We start from the raw sequence: 27,184 nt of genomic DNA, 5'->3' as shown, positions 1-27,184 counted from the left end.
AATGTTGTTTTTAAAAATATAAATTTAGAACAAATGCTTTATAATCCCATTCCTTTGTGAAAAATCTATATTATGAAATTTAATTCCTATTAGAAGAATGCTAACTATGCAAAACAAAATATCACCCACTTAGACAAGTAAGACAATGGAAACATCTCTCAAAACACATTTACTACCAAAGTTATTGTTTGGTTAAAATAATGCCTTGATAATAGTTTCACTATTACCTTCCTGACTTTCTAAATGTTAAACTCATATTCCACAAAGTTATTTTTCTGTTCTTATCACTAAAAAAAACAGTTTGACAACAAAATAAAAGAAATGACAAAATTTCTAAAGTATTCTAATTATATCTTCCTATAATTCAATTTTTTTTAATTTTTTATTTTTAATGTTTATTTTTGAGAGAGACAGAGACAGAATGCCAGTGGGTTGGGGCAGAGAGAGAGGGAGACACAGAATCGGAAGCAGGCTCCAGGCTCTGAGCTGTCAACACAGAGCCCGACGCGGGGCTCAAACTCACGAGCTGTGAGATCATGACCTGAGCCCAAGTCAGACGCTCAACCGACTGAGCCACCCAGGCGCCCCTATAATTCAATTTTCATATCATTAGCCATTTATTTTCAGGTATAAGAAGAAACATCCAATAGTTTTAAAAATGGGCATGAAGTACACATAAATGAAAGGCTGTTGAAAATTTTCCAATAAAGTTTTTTTTTTTAATTTTTTTTCAACGTTTATTTATTTTTTTGCGACAGAGAGAGACAGAGCATGAACGGGGGAGGGGCAGAGAGAGAGGGAGACACAGAATCGGAAACAGGCTCCAGGCTCTGAGCCATCAGCCCAGAGCCTGACGTGGGGCTCGAACTCCCGGACCGCGAGATCGTGACCTGGCTGAAGTCCGACGCTTAACCAACTGCGCCACCCAGGCGCCCCTCCAATAAAGTTTTAAGATTGGGCTGACATTATGAAGTAACTTGGAACTACAGAACTTTCAAGGTAGTCAGTAAATTGAGACAATAGTGATAATGTACTTCTTGGAAATGACAGATAACACAATAAAAATGTAATAATGGATTCCAAAACTAGGTAAAATCCACTGCTGTATAGTTTTATTTAGTGGGTTCTTAAAAATAGGAATCGTTTAGTAAGAAAAGGATTATTGCAGGGGAACAATTTACAACAATCATAGACCTAACTGAGTTTATGTTATAAATGATTTTGTCATAATAGGTAATCATAACACCTTACCTTCTTTGATAAAATTTACGTGCAGTTTGGAAAGAAACATTGCATGAAAATATTCCTAATGACTTATTAATTATATTTGGAATTAAGAAATCTCTTAAGAATACCTATAGAATTGAATTCCAGAAAATACAATGTTAAATATTTGTCAATTACCTTTCTTGGATGCTTCAAAACTGTCATAGAGGTTTATCTTCTGGGTGTCATAAGTTAGGGTGGTATTGGGCAACAACGTTCTGTTTCTGTTGATTGTGTTCACAGCAAATCTGAACGCAAGTTCCTCAGCTCCCATTGGGCCAGATTCCACATATTCAAAAATACCACCTGGCGAAAAGAATAATCATGCAGTTTTACAAAAGGGAGAAAATGTGTAACATTTTCTGTAATTTTATGTATATGTGCATTTATGGGTGATAAAGTACACATGTTATTTGCTTAAGTACATGGAGTTTGTGCTTACTTTTTTATGGACTTGAATATTTGGGATGTGCCCTTTTAGATAAATCCACACTGTAAAAATTTCTTTGCTATTGCCATCATTATTTAACACAGCTTAAAAATGACTTTGCCTTTTTTCTTCTGGTAATTCCTTCTTTTAGGGCCTAGATATATATAGGTCTTGCCTTAAGTATTGAGTATTAGCCCTCAAAATTTTGCACACAGTTCCAGAATAATCAATCGTCTACATTGATATAAAGCTATGAAGTTAAGCATCAGGAAAGTTATATTAAATTTGTCTCCATTATCTGAGAAATCAGAAATCTTTAGCATAATTTCTATGGCACTTATTGTGTTAAAAGCCCCAAATACAAACTAACTTGCAAATTCTACCATCTTCCTTCCAAGAAAAGAGAAAAAAGCGTCATTTCTGTATTTGTTTTGCTCTAAGTCTTTTTTAGAAGATACTTGGACATTTGTGAAAGATAAATCTCCAAAACAGAGTAAAATCCCTTAATTGGTGAATATCATGGAAGTATATAATTTAGCCCATAAAATGTAGAATACAATTCAAAAACATGTCCTGTCCATTTGTTACCTTTTACCTGTTATATCTTAGTCCACTTCCTTCATTCTTGTCCCAACCTTGCTTCTTACTGATATCATTTCTATTCAGTTATGAGTGACCTATGGGAACCTTGCCTCCAACAGAATCTCTTCCTTATTGTTACTTTGGTAAATGGAATGAAAGGGGGAGCATCTGATATTTGACACTGTCCAACCTCTGTCCTTGGGAAAGTAGTACTACTTAAACAATAGAAAGCATTTATCTCTCTTCCTTTCAAATTTCATGCCATGTGCTCTCAGCATAGGCATTCACAAATTAAACTCCCTTGGATAAACCATTTCCACACCTTGCAATTCATACCTCATTAAAAGTCTTCTGACATATGAATGTCAGGTGACTATACTATCAGCAAACTTCCTACTTTAAATTCATAAGAAGACATGGTATGGTAACAATGCCTCTAAATATGAGAAATTAGGACTCAAGAAAATACCACAGTGCTCAGACAAATTTATATTCAGGAAGAATTGGAAAATTTGTTATTTGACACCATACTAGTTTGAAATATTTCTCTTATTCTTTCAGCTAAATTGATGGAATAATTATCAGAGCAGTCAACTTATTATGAAATAGTGCTTTTAGTATATTTAAAATCTTTGGAGACTTATGCTAAGCAGAAGGACAATAAGTATTTACATGCCTAATGGGTGTCAAGAACCAAATCAGATATCTCGTATATATGGAGGAGAATAATGGTATGTGCCTAAATTCTGAAGCCAAAATGGGTTCATATTCTGGTTCTGCCATTTGCTGTCCATTTAAATTTGGGTAGTTGCTTAAATCCTCAGTCTAAATTTCTTCATATCTTAAAAAAAGGATTATAATTAACACTACTGCATAGAGTTGTTATAAAAATTAAATGCTACCTCATAACAAAACACTTAGATTGTGGTTGCCATAAAGTAAGCACTCTATAAGTGATTAAGGTTTCATTGAATCTTCAAAGTAATCCCAAGTAGTATTATTTTAGGAAAGAACTCTTTTGGCCAAAGATCATATAACTATGAAGTTATAGAGCTAACATTATAATATGTTCATGAAAAAATTAAAAGCCCTTACTTATTCCACTACAAACTAGTTCCAATACAAACTTATTCCACTACAAAAACTTCAAAATTTCATTCAGGTAAAATACACTAAAATTCCTAAAAGGTGAGACATGCTGACTTTAATATAATATGTAATTAGAACTGTAAAATCCTACATATGGAACAGAAAAATAATAGAGCAATTGTAAGATATTTCTTAAAATTAATTAGGAATAAAGAGTCAATTAGAGAAATGCAAACCTGAAGTTGTTTCTTAATGGCACAATAAAATGAAAAACTAAATCTTCTACTTTCCTCAGTTCAAATTATAGTTTCTATGTGATATACATACAAAAGAAAAATACAAAAACGGTCAATATTTGATGACAGTGGGTTAAAATGTCCCCATCCTTTATCTCTCTTCAAAATAAATAATTCAAATGTAAGTTTATATATTTGTTAGTGGTCTGAATATTTAAAGAAATCTTTTTAATTCCTTAGGACAACCCACTTTTATCTTAATTAAATAAAATAAATAATTTTTATTGATCCAAAGCCAGAATTTAAAATTTTGCATATAAAAATTAAAAACACCCAGATCATGCAAGCTTTCCAAGCACAATATCTTCTATAACACCTTCCAGCCACATACTCAAAAAAGAAAGAGAGAGAGAGAGAGAGAGAGAGAGAGAGAGAGAGAGAGAGAGAAAGAGATATCACTACTTCTTATGTGTGGAGGGCAAGGATGGGCAGGTAGGGTAAAAGAATCTAGTAAAGAGTTACTTTTTAAAAAGTATTTGGTGGGTTCCTCAAACTTATGTAGGAAAAAAAGGGAGTTTTTGTAATTCTGTTTAAAATTTTGGAAAGTTTAATAACATCTAACACAGTAATTGGTCAAAAAAGAAAAGTATAATCACTATATTAGGTGATTAGATGATTAGGTATAAGGACATTACTGATGGAGATCACTAATTATTCTTGATTAATAAAAGGGAAAATATTTTTAGAAAAATAATGGAGTCACAATGAAGCTTTATTAAGAAAAAAATCACATATTAATAGTAAATGTTATATTTAAGTGTAAAATAGAAAGAAAGTCCTGGTAATGTCAGGAAAAAGATAAGAATGTGTACATTATTGACTTTTACTACTATTCTGAGAATTTCAATAAATGCAGTTAGAAATAAAAATACTTATTAAAACATATAGATTCATGTTTATTTCATTATATTTACAGAAGAGACACAATGGTGTTTGATAACAATGAAAATAACAAAATTGAGAGAATTTATCACCAACAAACCTTCACTACAACAGGTATTAAATAAATGAGTTCTTTAAGCAGAATAAAAAATGATCCCACAGGGATCCACCAAATTTCTAAAACATATGAAATATAAAAGAAGGGGAAATACGTGGGTGATTATTAATGAATTTTAACTAAACAAGCAAGAATAGTAATATCTTATGAAGTTTGTAATGTATTTAAATTAAAGTGCATGATAATAATAACAAAGTTGAGAAAAAATAAACAAAATTAAAGAATGTAAATGTTCTAGCAATATTGAGAGAAAGGTAAAGATAATTATTTTGGATTATAGTAAATCAATAATGCATATTTAAATTTCTTAAGATAGAGACTAATATAATGAACTAGTATATGATCAAAACTTTAATAGATTAAAAGTCACATAATAAAAATATTTTATTTGTCCAAAAAGAATAAGAAAACATAAGTAAGATAAATGGAGAGAAAAACACCAAAAAATTAACAAGATGGTATAAGTGGTAGATCTGAAACAAATGCATCTGTAATTGCATTAAAGGTAAATGGAGTAGATTCACATTTTGAAGTTTAAGATTACCTAACAGGGTAAAAAGGCACAAAACTATAAGCTACCTGCAAGAGAAACAGTGAAAAATAAAGAAAAAGATGGGCAAAGATAGGTTCTAAAACCACATTAGCCAAATAAAAGCTGGTGGAGCTATCTAATGTTACATAAAGTAGACTTGAAGACAAGAAGAGAATAAAGATACAGAGTGTGTATCATAATGATGATAAAGAGGTCAATACACTGGAATGATATAAATCAGACTCGATATACATCTAATAAAAAATATTGACAAAAGAAGAAGGAGTTATAGATCATAGTGGGAAACATTAAAACACCACTCTCAGTAGTGTTAGCAGTTAGTTACTGATAGAGTAAGCAGACAAAAAAATTACTTAAAATTTAGATAATCTAAATATATTTGACTTAATTAACAAAGATGAAACACAGTACCTCAAAATGACAAAATATTTTCTCTTTTCAAATGTGTATTTACCAAAATTGATCATAAGCTGGGTCATATACTAAATCTCAACACACTTAAAAGTTCTGAAATAATTCAGAGCATGTTCCCTCACCACAGTGATATTAAACTAGAAATAAATAACAAAAAGATAACTTAGAAATCCCAAGTTCAAAAATTAAAGAATATATGCCTAAGTAATCTATTGGCCAAGAATGAAATAAAAATGGAAATTACAAAATCCTGGAAACAAAATAAAACTGAAAATTTGGCATTCAAAATTTGCCTAATACAACTAAGTACATTCTTTTTAATTTTTTTTTCAACGTTTATTTATTTTTGCGACAGAGAGAGACAGAGCATGAACGGGGGAGGGGCAGAGAGAGAGGGAGACACAGAACCGGAAACAGGCTCCAGGCTCTGAGCCATCAGCCCAGAGCCTGAGGCGGGGCTCGAACTCACGGACTCAGGGACCGCGAGATCGTGACCTGGCTGAAGTCGGACGCTTAACCGACTGCACCACCCAGGCGCCCCAACAACTAAGTACATTCTTAAAAGAAAATTCAAAAGATTAAAAATCAATGATCTGAGATTCCATCTCAAATATCTAGAAAAACAAACAAACAAATCAAATCCAAAGGAAACAAGAAAAAATACAAAGATTAGAGCAGAATTAAATAAAAAAATATATATATATACATATATATATATATATATATATATATATATATACACATACATACAATAAACTACACACACACGAAGACAAAATTTGGTTATTTGAAATATTATTAAAATGTATAAAATCTTAACAAGTCTAATCAAGAATAAGAAGATAGAAATTATAAAAAAAATTACATACCATCTCTTAAGGATCATATTGATGTACAAATCTTAAATAAAATACAGTAAATGGAATCTAGCAATATATAAGATAATCATGCATCCAAACCAAGTGGGTATGAAGGTTCCTCTAAAAGTTAAAAATAGAACTACCCTATGATCCAGCAATTGCACTACTATTTACCCAAAGAAAACAAAAATATTCACTCAAAGGGATACATGCACCCTGACATTTATGGAAACATTATCTACAGCAGCCAAAGTATGGAAACAGTCCAAGTGTCCACTGACTGATGAATGGATAAAGATGTGGTATATGTATGCAATGGAATATTACTCAGCCATAAAAAAGAATGAAATCTTGCCATTTGCAATGACACGGATGGAGCTAGAGAGTATTAGGCTAAGTGAAATAAGTCAGCCAAAGAAAGACAAATACCATATGATTTCATTCATATGTGAAACTTAAGAAACAAAACAAATGAACAAAGAGAGAGAGACACAAATGAAGAAATAAGAGTCTTAACTACAGAAAACAAATTTCTGTTTGGGAAAGGTGGGTGAGGGGATGGGTGAAATAGATGATGAGGATTAAGTAGTGCACATGTTGTGGTGAACACAAGTATTGTGTGGAAGTGTTGAATCACACTATATTGTGCACCTGAAACTAATATTGCACTGTATGTTAGCTAACTGGAATTTGCATAAAAACCTAAAGAGAAAAAAAAAAGTCGGCTTTATTTTAGGAATTCAAGATGTGCTTAACATATAAAAATAATTCTATGTAATTTAAAATATTAACATAAAATAGAGAAAACTGAACAATCCTTTAATAGTCATAACAATATCATTGATAAATTTCAACTTCAATGCATGATTAGATATCTAAGCAATTTAAAAATAGAAGAGACCTTTTGAGCAAGTATGGTGTATCTATAAATAACCTACATCATACATCAGACTTACTGGTATAATTTTGAAACATTTCCCCATAAGACTGGTAATGAAATAAGGGCGCTCACTATAACCACTTTTATTCAGCATTGAAATGAAAGTCCTATTTAGTTCAATTAATTAGTAATGAAACTAAAAAAAAATTTAAAATAAAAAATATAAGGTTTGAAAAGGAAGAAATTAAATTATGTGTTCTTCTCAGATGAAATGATTGTGTATACAGAAAAATAATACAGATAGGGGTGCCTGGGTGGCTCAGTTGGTTAAGCATCCGACTTCGGCTCAGGTCATGATCTCTCAGTTTGTGAGTTCAAGCCCCACATCAGGCTCTGTGCTGACAGTTTGCTCCGAAGCTGGAGTCTGCTCTGGATTCTGTCTCCCTTTCTCTCTGCCCCTCCCCGCTCACATTCTGTCTCTGTCTGTCTCAAAAGTAAATAAACGTTAAAAAAAATTTTTTTAAAGAAAAAAAAGAAAAAGAATACAGATAATTATTATGATTAAAAGAATGAATTTAGCAAGATGTCATTGGACATAAGATCAATGTATAAAAATAAATGATATTTTTACATATCTACAACAAACCAAAAGGAAAAAATAATTATAAAGAATCATTTTCAATAATAAAGGATATGCAAAATATTGTGGTAAAAGCTATAAAATGTTATTAAGAGAAAATAGGAACTAACTAAACACAGGGATATATTAAATTTATGAAATAAAGAACTCAGTGGGGTGCCTGCGTGACTCAGTCAGTAAGCATCTTACTCTCGATTTCAGCTCAGGTCATGATCTCACAGTTCGTCAGTTTGAGCCTTGCATCCGGCTCTGCACAGTGCGGAGCCTGCTTGGGATTCTCTATCTCCTTCTCTCTCTGCCTGTGCACACCCTCTCCCTCTCTCAAAATAAATAAATAAATAAATAAATAAACTTAAAAAAAAAAACCTCAAGATTTTAAAGGCATTAATTATCCACAAATTTATCTATAGTTTAGTACAATCCCAATCAAAATCACAATAAGACTAAAATACATGTGGGAATGCAAAGGGCCTAAAATAGTAAAGCACTCTTAAGAGAAACAAAAACTGGAGGACTTACACTACTGTATTTCAAGAATTGTAATAATTCAGTTATAAATTACTCAATTTTTGTATTAGTATAAAGATAGACTACTAGATAAATAGAACAGAACATAGAATCCATAAACAGACTCTCACCTGTATAACTGTTGACATATAAGTGATGATTCTATATAGTGCATCAGTGCATAGTGCAAAAGAGTTGTATTTTTAGTAAGTATGTCTGGCTCAGTTTGATAATCACACTTAAAAAAGTCATTTCAATCACATGACTAAATGTGAAAGTTAAACAATACTGTTGTTAAAAGAAAAACAGACTAAGAGAAGGTTTCTTAAAAAAAAAAGCAATAACCAAAAGGTAAAAAATATGACATATTAGACTACATTAAAATTAAGAACTTCCCAGTACAAGAAAAATTCGGAGGATGTGTGCATGTGTGTGTGTGTGTGTGTGTGTGTAAAACAGAGAATTCATCTCTTTAAAATATTCATAAAAGGAAAATGGCAGTCAAATCAATAGAAGTATGGGTACAGAACTTGAACAAGCACTTTCCTCCCAAAAGGACAATAAACACACAAAAAAAGAGTTCAACTTCATAATAATCTGGACAACAAAAATTAAAATTACAGTTCAAAATAATTTTACATTGACTCAAATGATTAAAATGGAAAAGACAAGTAGTATCAACTGTAGTTCAGAGTGTGGAGCAAGTAGACCTCCCATACATTGCTGGTCTCTCTAGAAGTTGGTACAACTTACTTTGAAAATTGTGCATCAGAGCCTTTTAACATTGAAAATACACAAGACCCGTGACCAAAATTTTACTTCAGGGTATATACCCAACACAAAGGTGCATGCATGTTCATCAAAAACCATATACAAGAATATTCATAGCAGCATGGAATGCATGCATCATTGAATAACTGCATGCTACAAAGAAGATGAATCTCATAAACAAAATATTGGGTGGAAGAAGACAGACAAAAGAATACTGCTGTATGGTTTTATTTTTGCAAAACTTCAAAAAATAGTTGTGGGGTGGAATAGGGAGGGTGCATGATGTTCTTTGGAGGTGCTGGTGATGTTCTGTTTTGTTTTTTTTTAACCTAAGTGTTTGGATATATATTTATTAAAGCTTTACTCTATGATTTGTGCACTTTGGTATATATGGATCATCCTTCAATAACATTTTACTTTAAAAAACAACTGCATAAAAGTGCTAAGCCTTATCTAATTTTGATAGCACAAGTAGTTAAAATAAAGGCAATACTGCTGAATGTAACTTGAATATTTGGAAAAAAATCCATAATCGAACACATAAACATACATGATTAAAGAAATACAAATAAGAAAATATATGTAAGTATATTAACTAATATAAACATAGTATATTAAAAAACAAAGGGTTAGTACCTTCAATATAGAAATAATATTAACAATAAAACACTACAACAGAAAACTTGGCAAAGAAATGAGTAGATAACTTATAAGTATCATATGAAAATAACTAATAGGCATATTAAAATGTTCAAAAATAGGAAAGGAAAGACTAAAACAAACAGAAATTTTACAGATTACATTTGTTAAGGTGTGTGAGAGAAAGCATAGTTGAAGAGAAAAATAAATTGATATAAACCTTCTTGTAACTTTCTTTAAATCTATCAAGTTTTAAAAATGTAACATGAAAAACGTGGGAGATTTAGATGCAAGGATGTTCACTGTGTTCATAAGAACATAAGAACAAGAACAATATGCTTAGAAATGCTCTAAATACCTAATGGTGAAGAATCATTTACATAAATCATGGTACATTTAATTAATAAAATACTATGTAGCTAGCCATTTTAAATTATTCTACAGAAGTCATTTGATGACAAAAACTTTATATAAGTAGTTATAATATGTAATCATGCATAACAAAATAAGTGTGGTTTATTTCAGATGATAGGCATTTGATTAATTTTAATTTTCTTCTTTTCTCTTGTCTGTACGTTATAAATTGTTAAGAATGAACCTGCATTAATGTTACATTTTTTTGAAAAAATGAATAAAACATGTTTTAAAATAAAGCTAGACTATTATTAAGGGGTAGCAGAAAACAGGAGGATACTGTGAAATCTCAGGGTGTTTGTTAATGCATTTGTTTCTTTTATGATGAGAAAGACAGCATGTTGATATGATAGGGAGAGAACAATAGAAAGAGAAAGGTAAAACGTAGAAAACAGAGTATTACTGATGAAGCCAGGTGGCTCAGAAGCAAGAGAAGATCAAATCTAAAGGACATGGTAAACTAAGCCTGGGGAGGACACCTTACTCATCCAAGCAAGAGGCAATTATCTGTGATCTGCTGATGTGAAGATGGGTAGGATACTGAGAGAATATATATTTTATCTATTTTCTTTCTGAAGTAGAAAATAAGAGCCTATAAATTTGATTCTCTGAGGAAGAAATCAGCTATTTTTTTTATTTTAAAAATTACTAATAAAAAATTGAAAGGCAAAGCATTTTTTCCACCTGTTCATAAACCTACAAAAGAGTAATTGTTCACATGATTTTGAATAGGGCTTTTTCTCTTTGTATAGCCTGAGAAAAATAATACTCATTTTCTACTATGTACCTCCTATAAAAAGTGTTTGCTTCTGGACTTAACTCATTTTATTATAAAGTGTCAGAATTGCATGTAGCATTTCATAAGCATGTGGTACATGAAGACAGAATTGCTACCCTAAGGAGTTCACAAATCATGTTTGGTGGACAAAGTACATCCCAGAGTAATAAAGAACACAGAACTCTATGATCCTAAAGCAGCACCTTACTAATGTATAATTATGTGCTTTCCTGAGACTTGTGGCAAGATTCACCCGATTTTACATTTTCAAGAATCTAAAGCCCATTTTCTCAGCATCTTCAAATTCCCTATTCTTTATGGGATATAAGCAACACTTCACTGCTTTCTTATACATTGCGTACCTTTGGCTTTTTGAAACAACAACAACAAAAAAATCACTTAAGATAATCATTCTCACAGCTTTATTTTTGTTTGGTTTAGTTTTGTTTTTTGTTTCTTTTTAATTCAGAAAGAGCCACCACATCTCATGTAACCTCTATATCAAACAATAAAATGCCTGCAAGCTCTGTCTCCAAGCCTATTGTAAAAGTTAATAGTGCTCATCACTCTATAATAGGCCTGATAAAGAAAGAAGAAGAAAAACAGAGGACAACAGCCTTCGTTTCTACAGGTCTGTTTGTCCACCTTATTTTGTAGATATAAAAGAATAAATGGCAAGGAATCCTTTGCTCACACAAAACTCACAAACGCTGAAACTTTCTCCCATCACAGTCTCTAACTCACAAAAAAACAATATTGATCAAGACTTGAAATAAAAGATTTATATTAAGCTAACTGCTGAAGCCTGTCAAATCTTTTCTTTTAGATCTACTTTAACTACTACTGAGGATTGTGTCACTCATAAGGATGTGATGAATGTGCCAACCAACATCACATCTAACTTCTGAGACTGTTCAAATAGGTCTTATCTTAAAGTAGGTAAAGATCAGTGTTTTAGAGATGTTTAATTTCATAAAAAAAATCAATGTTATGAATAACATCTGTTATTTTCTCAGAAGATATGCTAGTTTGTTCCATCAACCATTACAATAATCTTATTTTCTACCTAAATAAATACAAAGCATGGTCTCCACATTTTAATTTTGTACAAATCCTTATCCAAAGGATAAAGTCACCATGCTTCTTTGTAAATGTGAAAGGTTATTTTCAAAATGCCCTGGATATTAAATGGCATTAGGGAATCATTTATTTCTTTTTCTCCTCAGGCAAAATAATGATATGGTGGTTATGTAAGAGAAAAACTTTATTCTTAGGAGATTCATGATGAAGTGTTTGGACGTCATAAAAATAAAAATGGAAAATGTTAACAATTATTTAATCAAAGTTTTAAGTATATGACTATGTATGCTATCATCTGAACATTTCTGCATATTTTTAAAGTTCGTAATAAAAGTTTAGGCAGGGGAAGAAAAAGAAGAGGAAAAAGAAATAAAATTCCTATACAGTTTGTTACCACTGCATGTTTTTAACGGTCTTCATAGTCTACCTTCTGCCTCTCTCTCCAGGCTCCTTTCTTACCATTCCCACTTTCCCAGTGGGAACGACCTGCCTTTCTCTGAGTGAACCAGAATCAAATGCCACCATTCCTTCCGAGTGATGTTCCTCTGCCCAGGAACCTAGTTTCTACCTACTTATACACCCACATACATAGATATACATAGACGCACACACACACAGACACATTAACACATACATCTGCAATATTAACACATACATCTTTCTCTCCTAATGTATCATCAGCCTTTGGCATAGTCATCTTCTCTGGGAAGATATTCTTCCCTGGCCCAAACCCCAACCTGACTAAGTTGGGTCTTTGATTTGTATTCCCTCAATTCCAGAGCACTTCTAAACATCATAATGTATATTCCTACAATCTGAAGCTTAAGAAAGTTAAATCAGTATAAAACATGTTTAAACTTGAGCTCATTCTAAAGAATAAAAGCTTTTAACAGTTAACATTTATTGAGAGCATACTGTATATCAGGCATTGTGGTAAATATTTTACAAACATTAATAGAAAGTCATCAAAAATGTAATTGAACATTTTCATATTTAAATACATAGATTAATACATACTTAATACATAATTAAATACATTTTCTGTATTTAATGTATTTCCAAGGTCTTAATCTTTTATATTTTAATTCTGAATATAAATCTGACATTTAAGTCATCTACATTGTTAAGTCTAAGAATTGTTTTCCTTCTTTATGCTCCATGGTCTCTAAGGCAGTTTAATTCTTAGGCCAAATAATTTGCTTTACTGAGTCTATTCTGTTCTGCTTCAGCAAGACATTGGAGCAGGTTCAGCACCCTGAGTATCTTGTTTTAGGTCAGTTACATAGTCAGTCAGTAAGTGATGGATACTGGATTAGAACTCAGGAGACCTCAATCTAGGCCCCATCTTTCAATCACTATCTTCATTTTCTATCTTCAATTTCTGGTTGTTTTCACAGCAATTTTCTTTTTTTCTCAATGGTAAGCCCTTTGAAAAAGATTCTTAGGGGCGCCCGGGTGGCTCAGTCAGTTAAGCGGCTGACTTCGGCTCAGGTCATGATCTCGCGGTCCATGAGTTCGAGTCCCGCATCGGGCTCTGTGCTGACAGCTCAGAGCCCGGAGCCTGTTTCAATTCTGTGTCTCCCTCTCTCGGACCCTCCCCCATTCATGCCCTGTCTCTCTCTGTCTTAAAAATAAATAAACGTTAAAAAAAAAATAAAAAAAAAAAAGAAAAAGATTCTTAGACTTTTATACCCATATGAAGTATGACTATAACATTCTGAAGCTCATTATGTGTGAATTTGATGGATGCCATCCTAGTATATGTATATGCAGCTAGAAAATCACATGTGCATATGGACCTAATTGATACACCATGAAAAAATGAATTAGTAGGTCACCGCTCCCCAAAAGAGGATTGTGTGGGAAGCACATAGTGTAAGGCAGGAATTTTCCAAGAAGAAAAGTGGTGACCCGTCTCTACTGCATACTGACAGATATCTCCTACTCTCCCCACTTGCTTTTGATTCTCCTCAGCCACAAAGCAACAGGTATTCCTATTGTATTGAATTCACTGCCTCCAGTATTTTGAGCCATATTTCTACTAACAAAAATGTTCTTTACTCTAATATTACTAAGTATCATCCAAACATAAAAATTAGCAGCTTTGTCAATATTTCAAGTAAACTGAAAACTATACAAACATGTGGCCAATGAAAATTTTGTCTGGAGAATGTCCTGGAAATTTCTGAAGTTCTAGCACTCTGCAATTCTTCAACTATAGAAGGTATGAAAGCTAATCTTGCATAACTCCTCCTCCATTTATCATACTCCATTCAACTCAAACTTGTACTGGGCATTTGGAAAAAGGAAGCTGCTGATGCAGTCTAGAATAAAGAATATCTGTTAGAAGGCATTATGTAAACCAAAATCAAGTTGCAGGAAATGTCATAGTCCCACTAGACAAAGATTGGCTGTGCTCAGGCATGTAAATGTGCTTTCTTATTGTAAAAACAAAAAAAGCTTTTAACTTTACAAACTTCCTACTGTTTCCAACATATTTTTTCCCAGTGGATGGGAAATAGGTGCTGAATTTTCCTTCTACAAACAGATTCTTGAAATCAAAGAGAGGACTATGGTGTTACACATTCAAATATTACTTTTAAAGCAGATGCACTGCATACTGCGAAGAAAATTGGGAAATGGGTACTTAAATGTTAGCAATTTAAGACCTAGAAGGAATGCATACTGATTGGGAAGGCAGATGCTTGAATAATATCAAGATATAAATAGTGCAGATCAAACTGAGATAACAGGGAAGGCAGCCACATGAATAATCACCATATAAACAGTATAAATAACACCAACTATTTGAGGGCCAAGAGCACACATTTTAATTATATTGATTTTTAAAAAATAGGTCAGCTAAATAAAAAGGAGGCAAAAAGTGACTGAATGAATAAGTCCTTTCACAATCTAGACCTCTGTTTTTTCTTCTGCAAAATGTAGGGAATGGGTGAAATGATCTTGAAGACCAGAGATTCAGAAAATATTCATGATTCTAAGACTAATTAAGAACTGCAAAGTAAATTGGGGAGCATCATTGATTCTGTAAGAATTTAAAACCTGATTAAATGCCATTCGTTTGCAAATATGGAATTCTCCTTAACATCCTAATGTTCAGTTCCATTTTTTTTTTAAGTAGGCCTCATGCCCAGTGCGGAGCCCAAGGTGGGGCTTGAACTCAATACTGTGATATCAAGACCTGAGCTGAGATCAAGAGTCGGATACTTAACCAACTGAGTCACCCAGGCACCCCTCCAAAAAATTATACTGATTTGAGAAATCATGTGTCCAAATACCATTGAGCTCAATCAATTAAAATTAGATGCAAATATGTTTTGAGTTTGCAAAGAGCTTTGCAAAGATGTTAGGAGGGTAAATTAGAGACATTAAAATAAACTTTCTTAAGTTTTAATCCAGAAAGAGTAATAAAAAGATGGTTAGAAAATTGATATTTTAAGAAAGAAATCAGAAATCAATTTAATAGTAATAGTGAAATCCATAAAACAGCCTAAATATGTAATTTGATATCACATACAACAGAATTTACATTACTTATTTGGACTATTACTTCAAGAAAGTCTTTTAATTCCCTCTCACATAATTAGTTTGCAGAGTTTCTTTTAAAAAAATCTTCTTACTTCTATTAGTTGGACTATAAACTATTAAATAGGAGCCATGTATTCTTGTGTCTTTATTACTTTGTTTTAACTAAGGAGATAAAGAGAAATAAAGAAAATATTTAGTTTCACCTTTTTAGGAAAGGTTTCTTAAAATCCTTAAAAATATTTTTGCTGTTTTTAAAAATTGCAGTATCAATCAGACGTAACACACTTCAAGATTGCTGAAAAGGTTAGCATTTGTGTGACCACTGATAGCACTTCATCATCTCCTCAGCAAAGTCCACCTCTCTACAAACTCCCTAGACAGATTTCATGCCTCCCATAGGAAACACTTTTTCATTTCTCTTTCTTGGTACCTCTAACAGCATCCACTGGCATAATCTATTATTACCATGGGTGGTTCCTCTGAAAACTCTTTGAGGACAGGGATGATAACTTACCATTTCTGACTTGTCAGACTTCATTCGGTGCCTGGCATATAGAGTGTGTTTAATAAATGGGAAGGGAATGTGATAGTGTTGTAAGCATTAATATAAAATAAATGGAAGGAAGTTAGAATCATATTTATATATCAATATAATATAAAACAAATATTGTAGGAACTGATAATTGTCATTATCTATTTTTCTTTTCCCAAGCAACTAAGAGAATCATGTGGATCAGACTGTGTCCCTTCCTTCATGTTTTTCTTCACAGCAATCCAGAAAGCCCAAATTATTTGGTAAAGCCCTTTGTACATTTTAAAGTTTTAGAAGTTATTTTTTATAATTAAAACTGTCTGTAAAATAGGGACTTCATCTTTAGGACTAATAAGAATTTATTTAAAATTTCCTACTCTTCAGAAACAGTTTTAGCATTCAATAATGGATATTATTTCCTGAGAAATTTCAAAACTAAAAGAATCCAAGCAGATGTGAAAAGAAAATATTGTAGAAAATTGTCGTGAAAAATGTAAATACATAAGTAAAGTATTAAAGTTAATAACTTTCCTCTCCCAAACATCTAATTCAAAAAAAGCATGTGGAAATTTTAAATGCAGCTAATGTGGCTAAGTCAGTAGAGATCTAATACAGAAATAATGTACACATATGCGAATGTTCATGCAACACTGATATGCACCTATAGAGACTCATACATAAGCAAGATCTAAAGGAAATTTAACCAAGTAGTTAATCCACAAAGTCAGGGAGAAAAAATATAATGGCCTGATACTGTGAAACAAAGCAATAGGTCACTGACAAAAATGTTTACACTGACTCTATGTAGACACAGCCTAAATGAGTCTATCTTATAGTCAAATGGAATGACCCAGTTGTAGATTATGGGGTTTTACGTGGTGAGTCAACACACACAGACATATACATACACATGCACACACACTGAATAGATTTTCACTTAAAACTAACACTACCCTGGGCTCCTGGGTGGCTCAGTCAGTTAAGTGTCTGACTTCAGCTCAGGTCATGATCTCACGGCTCAGCTCGTGGGTTCAAGCCCCACATCAGGCTCTGTGCTGACAGCGGAGAGCCTGAGGCCTGCTTCAGATTCTGTATCTCCCTCTCTCTCTACCCCTCCCCCACTCACTCTCTCTCTTTCTCTCTCTCAAAAATAAACATTTAAGAAAACTAAAAATAAGTAAATAAAACTGATACTATTCATAAAGAGTTCCTGAGAGTGAACTGTGGGTCTATTATCAAACTTAAAAAAAAAAATGCTTCTAAAATTCATTAGTTGGAATAACTAGCTTGTAAACTCTTGTGAATTTTCTTCATGTTGAATTCACAGCTTTTAGCTGAGTGTCTATCATTACATAGATATTGAAAAATTAGACAAATTATACTAAAAATTATGCATGTTTAAATACATTTGCAGCAGTACTATTTTTTTTAACGTTTTTATTTATTTTTGAGACAGAGAGAGACAGAGCATGAATCGGAAGCAGGCTCCAGGCCATCAGCCCAGAGCCCGACGGGGGGCTCGAACTCACGGACCGTGAGATCGTGACCCGGGCTGAAGTCGGATGCTTAACTGACTGAGCCACCCAGGCGCCCCAGCAGTACTATTTTTAATAATGAAACAAACTAGAAACAATCTAAATGTATTACCACCTGCGGTTGGTTCTATAAGCATTGTAAACCACTGGAATAGTGTGCAACTATTAAAATAGTTAGTTAGATGTACATTCATTACCATGTAAAAATGCTCAAAATATATAGCTAATGAAATACCAAGGCAAAAATCAGCATGTTTTTAAGAGACAATATTGTGTAGTAGGGAAGAATAAGTTCTCTGTTGTTGAATCGCTATACTGTACATCTGAAGTTAATACAACACTGGGTGTCAACTAACAGAGATTAAAATAAAAATTTTAAATTAAAAACAATAAGGTTCTGAAGTCAGCCTGCTTGAGTTCATGGTCCACTTCAGCATTTATGCTAAGTGGCCTTAAGCAAATAACTTAATTTCTTTATACCTCAGTTTCCTATTGGAAAAAATACCACGTTGTTTGTATTACCAACTATCAACTTCATAGGATTGTTGTGAAGGTTAAATGAAAGAGTAAATTAAAATTCTTAGAATAATAATACTATCTCAATAAAAATTAGTTATTCCATGTTGGTTATCTCTAAATATTTACTTACCGGTATATAGATATAAAATAAATATACATATATAGATATATACCTGAAAGGATACATATAAAAGTATGAATGGAAGATAGTTATGAATAATTGAATTATAGGTTATTGCTATTTTCTAAACTTCTTGAAACAAAGAGATTTTTATATATCTGAGATACCTTTACAGGCAGAAAACAATTTTTGATGATGGAGTAATTTGGGACAAAACATTATACAATTTTAGATTCTTAGGATAGGACAGAACCCAACCAAAAACAAGAATATTTTCAATCTTAGGAAAATATACAAATATAGATTCAGCAAACTCAGCTCATCATTATAGAAATGAACTACTTTAGTTTGAGAATCCCATTTGTTTACTTTAGCTTTTATTGACCTTGCTTGAGGAGACTGGTCCAAAAAAATATTGCTAAAACTGCTGCTGAAGAGTTTACTGCTTATGTTTTCTTCTAGGAGCTTTATTGTTTCAGGTCTCACATTCAAGTTTTTAATCCATTTTGATTTTATTTGTATATATGGTATAAGATAGTTTTCTGGTTTCATTCTTTTGCATGTAGCTGTCTAGTTTTCCCAAAATCATTTATTAAAGAGACCATCTTTTTCTTGTTGCATATTCTTGTCTCCTTTGTTATAGATTAATTGATTATATGTGTGTGGGTTTATTTCTGAGCTTTCTATTCTGTTCTATGATCTATATGTCAGCTTTCATGCCAGTACCATACTATTTTGATTTTTATATCTTTGTAATATAGTTTGAAGTCAGGAAAAATGACACCTCCAGCTTTGTTCTTCTTTCTCAAGATGGCTTTGGCCATTTGGGGTCTTTAATAGCCCCACACAAATTTTAGAATAATATGTGGAGAAAAGGGAACCCTTGTACACTGTTGGTGTGTATATAATTTAGTGTAGCCACTATAGAAAACAGTATGGTAATTCCTCAAAAATTTAAACATAGAAGTACCATACAATCTAGCAATTCCACTTCTCGGTACTTAGCCAAAGAAAACAAAAACCACCAATTAGAAGAGATACATGCATCCCTATATCCCTTTGCAGCATTATTTACAATAACCCAAAATTGGAAGCAACCTAAATGTCCACTGATAGATGAATAAAGAAGATGTGATAGCACTGTGTGGTATTTATACACACACACAATAGTATATTTCTCAGCCATAAAAAAATAATGAAATTGCCATTTGTGACAACATAGATGGACCTAGGGGATATTATGCTAAATGAAATAAGTCAGACAGAGAAAGATAAATATCATACGATTTCACTTACATGTGTAATCTAAAAAATGAAACTGATGAACAAATAAAGCAAAAGAAACACTCATAGATACAAGAAACAAACTTCTTGTTATCAAAAGAGGGGAGGGGGTTGGGGGGGCAGGTATAATAAATAAAGGAGATTAAGAAGTACTAACTTAAAGTCATAAAATAAATAAGTCACAGGGATGTAATGTACAGCACAAGGAATATAGTCAATAATATTGGAATAACTTGGGTGGCAGATGTTAACTAGACATCACGAGGATCACTATACATTTATAAAAAAAATACTGAATCACCATGATGTACATCTGAAACTAACAGAATACTGTATGTAAATTATACTTCAATTGAAAGAAGAAAGAAATGAACTACTTCACCTGTACATAATAATGATCTTAAAAGTTGAGCAACAACAAAGAAACTGACCTGGTTTAAGAGAAGTGATTCGGATCAGGCAGAGATAATGCCACTTTAGCAACTCCTATATCCCCCAGAAGACCACTTTTCAATATTTGTTGAGTATGTGAGTAATTTGGTTAAAATTTTCTCCCAAGTCTCAGATGTGCTAAGCAATTCAAAATCAAAATCCTTGCTGTTTAAACTAGAAACCAATTGTAAGTTGAGTGAAAAAATATATATTTAAAAATCAATGAATACATAAAAAGTACTTTTAAAATAATATGTAAAAATGTCTTCTGCTTGTAGCCAAGCTGAGAATGGGGAAGGTAACTGATAATTCTCCTGAGATTGGCTATCATGATGCAGTGAAGATGGTTTTCAAGAAAACAGAAGAATGGGCAGAGGTTCTCATGCAAGGTAAGCTCATCATCGCTTCTGGATCTACAGTCTGCAACCAATCATTCACTTTGGGAGAAGAATGATAAACAATATTCATTTTACCTCATTTGTTATTTTGCCCCATGTCTCCTAGAACTCCTTGGCCCCAAATTTACCAAGGACACAAGGAATTAATGCTGACTGCGTACTGAAGAACCTTTGCTGATATCCTGAGGTTATCCTGACATTATTGGTTACTTTAAGCTGCCACTTTCCTGCAGGCTCTAGAATGCTTAAACGGCTATACAAATTGCTATAAAGGTTAACTTAATTGATTCCGAGAGACAGATAACTCCCTAGCTGGGCAGCACCCATGTGAGAACAATAAAAAACAAGCTCCCTTTCTGTCTCTGGTAAGTGAAAGAATGACAGGTTTCAGCAACATTTTCAAACACTCTGATTTACATAGAGCCACAGATCAGAAGAGTGACTTTTAGTACTTTACAATGCAAAAATCAACTCTCATTCACTGTTCCGTTTATCATAACAGATGTTCTGATCAGCATTCCCAGGTCACCATGTACAGTGTACATGTTTATATAATTACAAGAGAAAAGAGGTTAAAATGTTGTGCCTCATCCAATGTTGTCAAAATGAACCGATACAACAATTCACACAGGGGAACAGCAAGAGAGTAAATGCAAGCACTATAAATATACATAAGCCACAACCTAAACTGTTTCCCAGCCCAACCTTCAGAAATGGATTTCTCCCAATAGACATATAAGAACCAATATATATCCCTAACTGCCTGGTGTGACCTAGTTGAAGGCAGCCTAGAGGCAGGGATGGAATTTCCACTACATTTGTAGGATTCCATGAATATGTATTTAGCTTTTGTCAGAGGACAACAAATATCCCATAGTCGTAATGTGAGTAAAAGTGCCATTTGTTTTTCTTCTCACATACCTGCTTGTGACACAGAAAATGTGGCACAAAGTACACTTTAGAGGAAGGAGAGGAAAGGTTATTTATGAACAGATTCACAGAATGAAGATATAAATGTACACAAGTGTAAAGATACAGATCTAGACAAAGATATTCTTCCTCTAAAGCCGGGAAAGTTTTTCTTGGGCTCTGATGTACCCTACCTGCATCTAAATCCACCTGAGTTTTCTCTGCTATCTGTTGTTTAACTTTATATATTTAAGTGCTGATACAGATACATGATGTTCAATCATACTATGCCATGCTTATGTGAATTTATAGGGATAATTAAAAGGCATCATAGTTATGGTAAGTGTCAAGCAGAGTGGTAGTTTAGAGCCTGAGATTCTAGTCCTGGCTTGGCCATTAACTATCTCTGAACCTCTGAAAGTCAATTAAGTGTTCTGGGCCTCAATTGACCTTGCTGTGAAACCAAGGGGCTTGAAGGACTCAAGTAATGTGAAGCCACATGCTGTTCTTTTTCATCTCCTTCATTCTAGTACCCAGCACACAAGAGATACTCTATGAGTATTTGTGGAAATGGATGCATGCATTATTTAATGAATCAGTGAAAAAGGCACCCATAAGATGCTTCCAATCTGAACTATCCATGACATTATGTAGTTAATTTGCATGACAAAACCCTTAATATTAAATCCTGGTTCAGAGGTGAATGTGTGTTTTCTGAAATGCGTAATGGTATCTAGAAAGTCATATTACAGCATCACAACCCAAATCCCCTGTCAATTCAGTCTGAATCATGTACCTGTCTGAAGAAAACAAAGTTAATATGATGACTTAGCTGAGTCATCTAGTGAGAGCCCAGTAATACAGGCAAAGTTGAAGACCTCATCCGTGATCAAATTTCCACTGATGGTGACTTAATTAACCATTGACCTTGCACTAAACAGCAGAAATCATAACTGTGGATTTCTGTCAGCCTACTGCCTTTTCTATTCATGCCACATCCAAGAGAAAATTATTATCTCATCCAAGAATAGGAAGTGGGCTCTACTTTCTAGAAATAGGTTATGTATTTGAAATAATCCAATCATTATATTTCTATCCTATGAAATTATTATGCTAATGAGATACTCTATAAAACCATTTTCTATGAGTTTTATTTGAGCTTGGAAGAAAATGTTAGGAGGAAATAACACTGATTTTAGCTTATACCAAGGTAATTACAAAAAGTATCTAGTCACCTTGTACCTACAGGACACTTAAATATCTACCTAAAAAGAAAAAAAAAACTGAGTTACATATTTTTTTAAGTTTATTTATTTATTTTTGAGAGAGAGAGAGAGAGAGAGAGAGAGAGAGAGAGAGAGAGAGAGCATACATGAGTGGGGGAAGGGCAGAGAGAGAGGGAGAGAAAGAATCCCAAGCAGGTTCCACACTGTCAGCAAAGAGCTTGATGCAGGGCTCCATCTTGTGAACCATGAGATCATGACCTGAGCAAAAATCAAGAGTCCCATGCTTAATCAACTGAGCCACCAAGGCACTCTGAGTTAAAATATTTTTAAAATCATACCCAACATTTAGCAATTTAGAGAGCAAGTATTTAAGCTTTGATTTCTTGTTGTTGTTTTTAGATACCTTCTCTAATATGGATTGGAAAGAAAATGAAGGTAAGATGGAAGGAAGGAAGGAAGGAAGGAAGGAAGGAAGGAAGGAAGGAAGGAAGGAAGGGAGGGATGGAAGGAAGGGAAAGGGATAGGAATACAAGAAGAACTGATGACTTTAAAGCACTTGGTAATGAACACAGTGTTTCCATAAGCATGCACAGTCACTATTGTGTAATGAGAGAATATACACTGCTCACTCAGAAAAATTACGTGAATTGTTCAAGATCACACAGCAGAATGATGATACAGTCAGGACTCAGGTCCTATGTAAACATCAAACCTTTCCACTGTACTTTGTTGGGAGGCAGGAATTCATTAAAAATTATAAATAGTGACAATTTCTCTCTCATAGAATGATATCCCACAAAAAGGGAGAGGCATAAATCAATGGTATTGTTTCATCCAGTAACTATGTAAGATTTAAAAAATTATTAACAATTGTGAACCCCTCTCATTTCACTATACCGTTCTTGTTATTTCTACAGATTTGTAGGTCTACTTTAAATTACAAGGTTCAAGCCACCCACTGTTTTGGAGACTTAGTACATTTAATTGCACCTAAAAAAGGAAGCTATTCCTGAAATCATTGTTGAACTATATGCTAACTAATTTGGATGTAAATTAAAAAAAAAAATAGGGGCACCTGGGTGGCTCAGTCCCTTAAGTGGCCGACTTCGGCTCAGGTCATGATCTCGTGGTATGTGAGTTCAAGCCCCGCGTCGGGCTCTGTGCTGACAGCTCAGAGCCTGGAGCCTGTTTCAGATTCTGTGTCTCCCTCTCTCTGACCCTCCCCTGTTCATGCTCTGTCTCTCCCTGTCTCAAAAATAAATAAAACGTTAAAAAAATAAAAAAAATTAAAAAAATAAAATAAATAAAAATAATACAAGTTAAAAAAAGATAAAAAAGGAAGCTATTCAATATTATTTTTAAATGTTATGTGTCACCATAAAGAAATTAAAATATCATATCTTGTTCAGTACAAAGCAGAAAAAAATGTTCGTTATCAAATAGATCATTACATATCTAAATAAATTATTGGCTTTTTAAACCATCATTATGTGGATAATTAACCAGTCTTCTTATCTTCTAACAGCACTTCAAATAGCATAGTTTATCATTCTTAGGTCTGAAACTTCCTTTTGGCCATTGATGAAAATGAGTGCTACAAAATCTGGAAAATGCCTTGTTCTTCTTAAAGGCAATATTTACTTCTGCTAAACTCTAACACCACTTCCAGCTGTCTCATTTATCACTTAATTATACATTGTCTGGCCTTGCTCTTTATTCCCATCACAGTTTTGTGTATATTAAACTAGGCTCCCGTGAAATCTCATGGATCTAGAAGGGCAAATGAAAGTTGTGTGAAATTTTTAAAAATGGACTTATTGTGAGTTACCAATATCATCTATTGGATATGTCGTTATACATGCTTTGTTATCATATTACAATTGCACATTACATATTACATTACATTTTTATTTTAAAATACTTATATATTAATTTTATGAACAGGGAGATTTTAAGCCAAGTTTTCAAATGGTAACAATTAACCTTTTTAATGAGAAGCAAGGGATTCAATCTACTTCTTAATTTTCTTGGGATCATTTGTAACTAACCTTTTCTATTCCTAACAAAGATAAGTCTTTAAAAGAATTTTAATTCTAATTTTAGTACTTTGCTGCTATGCTACTATATACTTTCAGAACACTTAGTTATAGACAAACTTTTATACTTTACATAAGCACTACAGAAGTATTATACTTTATATTTTATATGACATAGTATCTCCTTACACCTAAAATCCAATCTGAATAGAAACTACAGTTGTAAAACTTAAAGAAAATGCATGCACACAGTTCTTTTTTTCTTATTCTTAGCAATTATAAAAGTAATTATGAACAAGATTGCTGGTCAGATGTGTGAAATTCCTAGTTGTTAAAGCCTCAGCTCATAGCCTCTGCTTTAATGAAATATGTCATACAATGCATAGTTCTCTAATATCATTTAACCTATAAATTGTGCTTCTGACCCTTTCATCACTCAAACAGGGAATATAAAGAATAGGATTCATTATAAATTCATGGAGCTTCTAAAACATGAAGAGATACTGGTTATAATTCATTCATGAGTTATTTTCAGTTTATGAAGGAAGAGCTTGCCAAAAGAGAGTAAAAAGCAAAGCACGTTAAATCATAAAATTAAATGCAGACTTTGCTGAGCACGGTTTTTAAGTTTCTCCACAAATAATTCCAGCCCCAGTCTCACTCCACCCCTGAATTTAAATAACTCTTTCTCAACATGTGAACTTCAATATCCCAACCCAAAATCCAGCTTACCACAATTGTGGTTATGCTATTCTCTGCCCTCACAATGATATCCTTCAAAACTTTAACAAAATACTCACTTCTAAGGCAGCTGTAATTAAGCCAGCTAAGTCAACTACTCTATCCACCTTGGCTTGATGTGAACGCATTGGAATTTATGAAACTCTGCTCTATTCAATTGACACTGACGATGTATTTCTTGATTATTTCCCCTCTTAAGTCTACTTCACATCCATTATTTTCAGTTGAATGATAACGGCTTTGAGCTCAGGGATTGTGTCTTTGACACGCTAGCTAAAAGAAAGTTAATATATTAAAAGGTAACTTTGGAATGCATTATGTAAATGAATGTAACAGTAGAATGGTTTCAACAAGTACATTGAGAGCTACATGAGATCCTAGTATAAGAAAGTAAAAGAGAATACAGGAAATAACAAAGATGGCCACTTTATTCTTAACGATAATGTTCTTTGATGAGGGCTTAAACTAATGTGGTATGACTCACTTAACAATTCAAATAAGTGATGAATCCATATTATCCTTGACCATTTTTCTTGAGAGAAGTATGAATACTATTTTTTTTTCTATGCTGATTCAAGGTAAACACTACTGATTTTGAATTTCATTCTGGAATTATGTTAACACCTACATGGCAGAGTGCAGGAATAGTAGTTTTTAGAGTTGCTTGGCTCCAATTCTGACATTGAAGCACAAGACTTTCTTTCAGTCATCTAACTAAATAGGCTATTGTTAAAATGTGAGGTGATATACTGTATTACCTTATGTTATACTCTTATCTCTAAAAAAGTCTATCATTCATTGAGTATCTCCCTCTGAGAATTTTTTAAATGAGAAAAAGCATGAAATAATTTCTGCTTAAGAGAAATTATTAAAAAGAATGAAATAATTTCTGCTTAAGAGGTATTGTCTAATGAGGTGCCTGGGTGGCTCCACCGGTTAAGCATTGAACTTTGACTCAGGTCATGATCATTCAGTCCGTGGGTTCAAGCCCCACATTGGGCTCTGTGCTAGCAGTGCGGAGCCTGCTTGGAATTCTCACTCTCTCCTCTCTCTCCACTTCCCCTGCTCTTGTTTTTTTCTCTCTCTCTCAAAACAGATAAACTTAAAAAAATTCAGAGAGCAAATCCCAAAGTTAAAAAAAAGAGGTATTATCTGATGTCTTAATCATTGTCAGAAGAATTGGAAGAATAATCCTTATTCTACTCAGTTATCATTAAAATCCTATAAGCTGCATATATACAACAAAAGTGAGGCTACAAAATTATACCGTGGTATATCTAAAAAATAGTGAACTCACCATAAAGAAAGTATGATAATCACTTTTCATAGTTGGAGAGAAAAACAACTGATTAAAATGAAAGTAGAGTGGCTTCTAGCTTTAAAGAACTACAACTTGTTTTCTTTAGCAGGAGGTAATAATTTTATTTTAATGTTGACTATTGAATTCCTTGCGGAGAGTATATTTATCTCTGTTTACGGAAACAATGATAGGGTACTTAAAAATTTTTTTAGGCACAGCTGGGTGGTTCAGTCAGTTAAGGGTCTGACTTTGGCTTAGGTCATGATCTCACAGTTTGTAAGTTCAAGCCCCATGTCAGGCTCTGTGCTGTCAGTTCAGAGCCTGGAGCTTGCTTTGAATTTTGTCTCCCTCTCTCTCTGCTACTCCCTCACTCACGCTCTCTCTCTCTCTCAAGAAATGAATA

General features: G+C 33.1%; 1 protein-coding gene across 5 annotated transcripts in view; it reads right to left on the bottom strand.

Annotated features, from left to right (window-relative positions):
- The window catches only part of GRIK2 (glutamate ionotropic receptor kainate type subunit 2), a 651,626-nt gene that overhangs the window by 409,687 nt on the left and 214,755 nt on the right, over positions 1 to 27,184 (bottom strand). For all 5 annotated transcript variants that reach the window (XM_019831021.3, XM_019831024.3, XM_019831022.2 and 2 more), the window contains exon 2: positions 1,405 to 1,572. In XM_019831021.3, the coding sequence (XP_019686580.1) occupies positions 1,405 to 1,572 (168 nt within the window). The remainder of the gene's footprint in view (positions 1 to 1,404; positions 1,573 to 27,184) is intronic.

The sequence above is a fragment of the Felis catus genome, chromosome B2 (assembly GCF_018350175.1).
Source record: "Felis catus isolate Fca126 chromosome B2, F.catus_Fca126_mat1.0, whole genome shotgun sequence".
In the NCBI taxonomy this organism is placed as follows: Eukaryota; Metazoa; Chordata; class Mammalia; order Carnivora; family Felidae; genus Felis; species Felis catus.
This window is presented reverse-complemented; position numbering and strand designations above follow the sequence as displayed.